Raw genomic sequence first — 7,988 nt, 5'->3', positions numbered from 1 at the left:
AGAAAAACTTTTAAAATGTGTGATTCAAAATAAGCTTTAAATATTTGTATGACTTTAAATCATCTCATCAAATTAAATTATTTTTAAATATAAAAATAAAATAATATTTTTGAGATAGATTAAAAAGAAAAGGAGACAATCTTTTTTTAAATAAAGTAAAAGTTAAAAAAACTCCATTGCAAGTCTTCGTCATCACATTCCCTATACACGTCACCCCCGTACCCTTTCTTTTCTCTCTTATAGCGTGCAAACGCCTTTGCAAACGCCTTACAAGTCTTCTCTCTTCTTCCCATTTCCTCTTAGTTACTCTCTTTGCAACACACACATTTTCCTTAATCTTTTCTCTTTTTAGCTCATATTTTCTTGAAGAAAAACAAAAAAGATCAGATGGGTTGATGCAAGAACTGGGCTTCCTAAGTGGTTCTTGTAAGTGTATATTTGTTTTATATCTTACAGCTGTCCCCTTTTTTGGTTTTGTGATCAAACTGGTTTGATGGGTATTTCCAACCTTTGTTATGTGTTTTTTTTTTGTTTTGTTTTTAACTGAATTGTTACATGTATGGATGGCTATATGTGGAGAAGATAAAGAATATATCTTTTTACTATAATGTTCTCTGCATTTCCATTATTTCTCTCCCATTCTGCACAGTTTGGTCTCTTTTTGGTCATATTTTCTTTTGAAAAAACAATAAAAGATCACACTGATTTGATGGGCATTTTCCTACTTTGTTGTGTTTTCTGTTATATGGTTTGTAGGAAAATCTTATAATGTTTCTTGCATTTTGCTGAATTGTGTGTTTTTCTCGTTGCATTTACATATATGGATGGCTATATGTTGTGAAGATAAAGAATCTATCTTTTTTGCTGTAATGGATATTTTCCAACTTTGTTTGTTTGTCTTCCTACTTTGTTGTGTGGTCTGTTATATGGGTTTTTTCAGGGCTGGTCTTGTTTGTGGGAAAATCTCATAAAGTTGCTTGCTTTGTTACTGAATTGTGTGTTTTTGTTCTTGCATTTACATGTATTGATGGCTATATGTGGTGAAAATAAAGAATCTATCTTTTTGCTCATACTTTCTTGTTTTCAAGAAAGATCAAAAGGGTCGAAGTAAAGATTTGGGGTTCTAACTTTGTTGTGTGTATGGTTTTTAGAGGAATGGTTTTGTTTGTGGGAAAATCTTATAAAGTTACTTGCTTTTTTACTGAATTATGTGTTTTTGTTCTTGCACTTTACATGTATGGATGGCTATATGTGGTGGTGAAGATAATGAATCTATCTTTTTGGTTGTAGTGGTCCCTGCATTTCCTTTGTTTCTCTACCGTTTTGCACAATCTGGCTTCAACTATAACAGCTACCTATTACTAATAGGAAAATCTTTAAATCTCTGCCATGTTTGTTCTAATTCAGATCTTACTAATAATTGTTAGTATGGTGTTGGTTTTATATCTTTCTATTTGATACCACTACGTTTTCTGGTATCTACCTAAATACATTTTGCATAAATTGCTCCCATCTTTATTGTGTTTTTCCTCACTTTTTGCTAGTTTTATTATAAATCTTGGTATATTTGAAGATCTGGTCCACTCAATTTTCAGTAGTTAGCCTAAGGATTGCAGAGTTTGATGTCCTGTAACTATATTTGGACATGAAACTTCAGTAATTCTTTCAAGGGTTATTGCAATTGAGCTGAATAAACATGAGTTACAGTAATCTAGGAAGAAGGGTGGTATTTTATTTGTATCAACATATTCTTCTGAGTTCTTTTACTGCAGAAAGTACCCTGATGATCCTCTACTGGTATTTCCAGTATTACATGATCTTTGCAATCTTATAAAGTTTGCTGGTCTATAGTAATTGAAATTGCATCACATGATTTCTTATTTAGGTTATGCTTCTATTTATAAGTTTTCATCCTTGCTCGAAATGTGGCTAGTTACTCATAAAAATATCTGAATGCTGAAGGGTCTGAACCAAATTAAATGCAAATTCTTCTTCTATCTTAATTCTATCAGATTAATGTTGTTTTCTAGAAATGCAACTCAACTCTATATCATTTTTAAACTGGTCATGAGTATTGGATGTCAGAGTGACATACAGGTAGCTTGGTAATCTTTCTCAGTGTGTGCATGTCAATGAGAACCAGAGCAATATTTCTTAAATGTTTTTTAGCAACTATATCCTGTTTTTTAATTCTTGTATCTAATGCATTTTGATATTTCCTTATGTCTTACCAGTTTGAGTTTTGTATATTAGAACAATTGGTTGCATACTTGTCTGGAAAAGTCTTGAGTAATTAAACATCGCATGAGTTTCCTTTGTTTAAAAATGCTGTGACGATCCTTTGTTTCTGTGATGGTACTTTATTTAGGGTGCTGTAACGACTTTCTTTACAAGTTACTAGTTATTTCTATGTTTGGATCTGTAGGGTGCTTAAGTTATGGTTCTGATTCTTTAGTTTTGATATAAAATGGTGCTAAATATTCTTTCAGGTAAATTATGAGGAGTTTGGGACGATGGACACTGGTGTTTACACCTGGAAATGAGGGAGAGGCAACGGTGGCGAGCTGAAGAGGATGCTTTGTTGCGGACATATGTGAGACAGTATGGACCAAAAGAATGGCACCTTGTATCACAGCGTATGAACGCACCACTCAACAGGGACGCTAAGTCTTGTTTGGAAAGGTGGAAAAACTACCTCAAACCGGGGATTAAAAAAGGATCACTCACTGAAGAAGAGCAGCGTCTTGTTATCCAGCTACAAGCTAAACACGGTAACAAATGGAAGAAAATAGCAGCTGAAGTACCAGGCCGAACTGCTAAAAGATTGGGAAAGTGGTGGGAAGTATTCAAAGAGAAACAACAGAGAGAACAGAAAGAAAACAATAAGGTTGTTGATACAGTAGACGAGGGAAAATACGACCACATTCTCGAGACCTTTGCAGAGAAGATTGTGAAAGAGCGGAGTGCTGTCCCAGGTTTACTTATGGCTACTTCTAACGGAGGTTTCCTCCACGCTGATGCACCAGCTCCCGCCCCACAAACTCTTCTTCCTCCATGGCTTTCTAATTCAACCGCTCCTTCAACTGCCAGATCATCATCTCCATCCGTGACTTTAAGTCTCTCCTCCTCAACAGTGCCGCCTACAACTACGCCTGGCATTCCATGGCTACAAACAGATAGAGGCAGTTTTCCTCATCATGGGATTGCTGCTCCACCTTGTGGAGAAAATCCATTTATTACTGAGCTTGCGGAATGCTGTAAAGAACTGGATGAAGGGCATCGTACTTGGACAGCACATAAAAAGGAAGCAGCTTGGAGGTTAAGGAGGGTGGAATTACAACTAGAATCAGAGAAAGCAGGCAAAGTTAGGGAGAAGATGGAGGAAATTGAAGCCAAAATGAAAGCTCTGAGAGAAGAGCAAAAGGCAACTCTAGACAGAATTGAAGCAGAATACAAGGAGCAACTAGCAGGCTTGAGGAGGGACGCGGAAGTGAAAGAGCAGAAATTGGCCGAGCAATGGGCTTCCAAACACCTGCGCCTTGCTAAGTTTCTTGAGCAAATGGGATGCCAATCAAGACTTGCAGAACCTAATGGCGGCCGCTAAAGCGAAGCTGCTCTAAACCAAGAATTCTTTTGCGTGTCCTCGCCGCCTAAGACAGTTCTTTCAAACTACCAAGACTTTTATTATTGTAAACATTTTGTTAGATCACCTTCTATTTGGTTTACTATGTTTTCATTTCTGCATGATAATTCTATAAAACCCAGCAACTTATATTCCTGGTATCTGCTAAAGGATTAGTTGCAACTTGTGACAACAGAATGAGCTTGTATCTTTCAGTATTAACATCTATTAATATAACTTACTCAATTTCTTGTGTGGTGTTGCCTACGTTTCAAGGGTAGTAGGGGAAATAAAAAGAAAAAGATAAAGTAAGAACTTGTTTCTTATATGATAGTATAATTTGAATGACATAGTATTTGATTTGAGCTCTGAATGAAAGTGCAGAGTGTTCTTATTGATTCTCCACTTCCATCTGGATTTTCTTTGGAAACTTAGGGCTCAACGTCTAAACTTGAGTTTCTCTAACCAAATGTTGACTTTTTGTTAAAAGTAGTTTCTTTCCATTGGTTGTATATATATATCTTTGATGAATATTCTAATTTTAATTGCATTCAAGTCTTCTCTATTACACCTTATTTACAATGACAAGTGCCAATGGAAGAGTCACTCTTTTCAGGTAAAATAAAATCTGGCCTTCTTTTCCAACCCAATACACTACATCTCTTTTGAGTCTAGGAAAAGAGAAATTCTGTGCAAGGCAAAAGATTGATGTCCTTCTATATTTTTGCTCATACTTTCTTGAAAAAAACAAAAAAGATTAAATGGGTCAAGCAAGAATTGGGCTTCCTAAGAGATTTCTTGTAAGTTTCTATAGTTATCAACCTTTTTGGTTTGTGATCGAACTGTTATGATGGATGTATCCTACGGTGTTGTGTTGACGGTTTTTCCAGGGTTGCTCTTGTTTGTGGGAAAATCTTATAAGTTACTTAATTTTTCACTGAGTTGTGTCTTCTTGTTCTTTGTATATATTTACAATATGGATGGCTATAGCCTATATGTGGTGGTGAAGATAAAGAATCTATTCTTTTTGTTGTAGTGGTCTCTGCATTTCCATTATTTCCCTCCCATTTTGCACAATCTGGCTTCAACTATAGCAGCTACTATTACTAATAGGAAAATCTTGAAATCTTTGCCATGTTTGTTCTAATTCTGATCTTACTAAATAATGTTTGTATATTGTTGGTTTTGTATCTTTCTATTTGATACCACTACATTTTCTGGTGTCTACCTAAATACATTTTACATAAATTGCTCCCATCTTTATTGTGTTATCCCCCCACTTTTTGCTAGTTTTGTTCTAAATCTTGGTATATTGAAAATCTGGTTCACTGAATTTCAGTAGTTTAGCATCAGGTTTGCTGTTTGCAGAGCTTGACGTCCTGTAAATATATTTGGACATGAAAACTACAGTACTTCTTTAAAGGGTTATTGCAATTGAGCTGAATAAACATGAGTTACAGTAATCTTGGAGGAATGGTGTTACTTAATTTTCATCAACATATTCTGCTGAGTTCTTTCAAGTGAAAGACTAAAACTTTTTTATGAACTCCTTAATGTTAATGATAAGCACTTCCAAGAATCTTGTAATTCAATGCTGGTCAAGAAGGATATTGATCTGCATATTGTAACAAAATGCAGATCTCTCTTGATCATATTTCCTTGCATTTTGAAAGTCTGGTACATGGTAGTAACTGATATTGCATCACACTATTTCTTATTTACGTATGTTTCTATTAATCTTCGCTTGGCTGCATATGTCGTCCACTTTTTTATTTTTTTATTTTCTCTGCATTTCTGTGAGAGCTGTGACCTTCAAATGTGGCTAGTCTGGTCTCTACTGATAAAAAGATCTGAATGCTGAAGGGTCAGAACCAAATTAAAGTGTGAATTCTATTGGATTAATGTTGTTTCCTAGAACTCAACTCTATATCATTTATAAACTGGTCATGAGTAGTCGATATCATAGAGTGATATAGCATCCCTTTCAAGATTTAGGGATGTTCCACCTGTAAATTGTGAGCAGATACCTCCATACTATGCGGTTGCAAATTTAAGACTTCCAACCATTTGTATCTTTATGATTGAAAAGCGTCATTTTTTTTTTTTACAGACTACTGTCACGTCCTTAGTCTTCAACTAAGTGCAAGATCGCTCACGATCTTGCTATGCCAAGTCAGCCTAGTTTGCTACACTCAAGATCGCTAAGGGAATAGTAATTGAGAAAGACAAGAGAAATTTGCTAGAAGGAAGCTTTTTATTATAGACGACTTGATTGATTTTGCTTGATGATTTACAAATGAATGACCCTCCTATTTATACTACTCATCTAGGGACTACTATGCAAATAGTAATTATTATATAAGTCCCTACATATTTGCAAATAAACCCTATTCTAGAAATCTCTACACTACTAGATTATTCGAAGAAATTTCCATGCACTTCCATAAGGTTCTAAGGTCTTCCATGAGGAATCTCCATATTTCTCTAGAACTTTCTCATATAAGCTAACCTCCTTTTCATGTAAGCATCCACATAAGCTTCCTACATGGCAAAAATGGTTCCATGTGGCGCCTAGGTGGCATGATGACATGGCGGATCATCACACTTTCCCCCACCTGATGTTGCGACGACCGCGGCGCACTGCTGCTGCTTAAACTCTCGACTCTTGTTTTTAAACTGCCACAAGTCTTCGTACCGCCCCCATGCGGCCTCCTCCGGTGATTTCCCCTTCCAATATATGAGGAACATGACAGTGCCTTTTTGCCCTTATTTTCACCCGGCCTAGTAGTCAATGATAGCTCAATGTCCCTATCGTGTAAGGAGGTGATGGTAATCGCTGCATGACTTGACCCTTTCCCGGTTCATGCTCCAACTCAATCTTGTGATCCAGCTCATGCCTAAGAGGCAAATGCTTAGTTAGCTTTTCAGAAATACCATCTTTGTTTTCTTCAAGCAAATTATCTATCTAAGGCGGCGGTGTCTCTTGGGTACCATTATCTTCTTTCAAACTTGTAATGGTTGCCATGAATGTTGGCTCCTCTATCTTAAGTGAGCCCCTTGACAAGATGCATAGCTGAAAGTTGTGCATGGCCCTGTCCATGCGACATAGTCACTGTAGGCACCATGCAAGCGCCTTCTCGCTCCATAACCAAGAGACGTTGGAGGTAGGGATCGATCATTGCGTGGCAATGTGTAAAGAATTCTTGCCCCAAAACAATGTCAAAGATATCTATAGTAGTGGCAGTAAAGTTTGTCGTACCTTTCCAATCTCCTAATTTGACACCAACTCCATTGGATACACCACGAGCATTTTCTGGCTTAGCATTCACGGTCTTGACGAGGGCGTTAATTGGAGCGAGCTTCAACTCTAGTCTCTTTGCTGCGGCCTCGGTTACAATGATATGAGTTGCCCCAGTGTCTACCAATGCACGAGCGGGCTTGTTATTGATGGTGAGATCCACGTACTGGTTTTTATTATCGTTGATTTGACTATCTTGCTTCGTGATAGCGCCACATAGTCTAATCATCCCCAACTGTGCGATTCCCGTACTCTGTGTTTGCGTCTGCTCGTGAATTTCACGCACCATAGCGCTAAGGCTCTTCAGGTCAGGGCAATTTTTGAAGTTGTGTGGCCCTCCGCATAAGTTGTATTCCTTCTTCTCGTTCTGCGTCTTTTTTTCGGCATAGCCCTGACGACCACTTGACTTCTTGCCGTTGAACTTGTTCGCATTTTGAGTCTTGGAGTATTGTTGTTGCGACTTCTTGCTCTCGCCACGGTCTCCCCCACCTTTGGCATCGCTACCCCTTGATTCATTGCCTTGGCCTTTGCCGTGCTTGTCATGCTTGAAGTTCATCAAAGACTCGGCCTCTACTATGGCTTGGTCTATGTCTGCGACTTAACGGCGCTGCAACTCCTGCTTAGCCCAATTTTGCAACCCGCCTATAAAGTGAAACAATAAGTCATCATTGGTGAGGTTGGGAATTTGAAGCATAAGGGTGGTAAACTCCTTGACATAGTCTCGTATGCTCCCTGTTTCCTTCAACTCCCTAAGTTTGCGCCTTGCCTCGTACAAGACATTACTTGGTAAGAACTGTCGCTTGAAGTCGTTCTTGAACCGATCCCACGTGCTAATTGTGCATAGACCTCTCTCAGCATCAGTAACCTTTCTTCTCCACCATAGCATGGCAATCTCTGATAGGTACAACACAGCGGTGTTGATCTTGGTCTCATCGTCCCTCACTTTTCCATGCCTGAAATAGTTCTCTAAGTGCCAAAGAAAGTTCTCCACCTCTTGTGCATCACGAACCCCTTTGAACACTGGTGGCTTGGGAGTCTCGATCTTAGCCTCCCTCATCACGACAACAT

General features: G+C 38.0%; 1 protein-coding gene across 1 annotated transcript; it reads left to right on the top strand.

The window, feature by feature from the left end:
• Window positions 1-233: 233 nt before the first annotated feature.
• LOC132630359 (transcription factor AS1) lies at window positions 234-3,868 on the top strand. The gene is made up of 2 exons (XM_060345940.1): window positions 234-426; window positions 2,490-3,868. Exon 2 carries the CDS (start codon window positions 2,540-2,542, stop codon window positions 3,602-3,604), a length of 1,065 nt encoding a protein of 354 aa, XP_060201923.1. The 5' UTR covers window positions 234-426; window positions 2,490-2,539; the 3' UTR covers window positions 3,605-3,868.
• Window positions 3,869-7,988: the final 4,120 nt, after the last annotated feature.

Source organism: Lycium barbarum, chromosome 3 (genome assembly GCF_019175385.1).
Source record: "Lycium barbarum isolate Lr01 chromosome 3, ASM1917538v2, whole genome shotgun sequence".
Lineage (NCBI taxonomy): Eukaryota > Viridiplantae > Streptophyta > Magnoliopsida > Solanales > Solanaceae > Lycium > Lycium barbarum.
The sequence above is the reverse complement of the archived record's forward strand: the minus strand, read 5'-3'. Positions and strand labels throughout refer to the sequence as shown.

Excerpts from the sequence above, each read along its gene's own strand:
- LOC132630359 (XM_060345940.1), top strand. The coding sequence starts at position 2,540 with ATGAGGGAGAGGCAACGGTGGCGAGCTGAAGAGGATGCTTTGTTGCGG.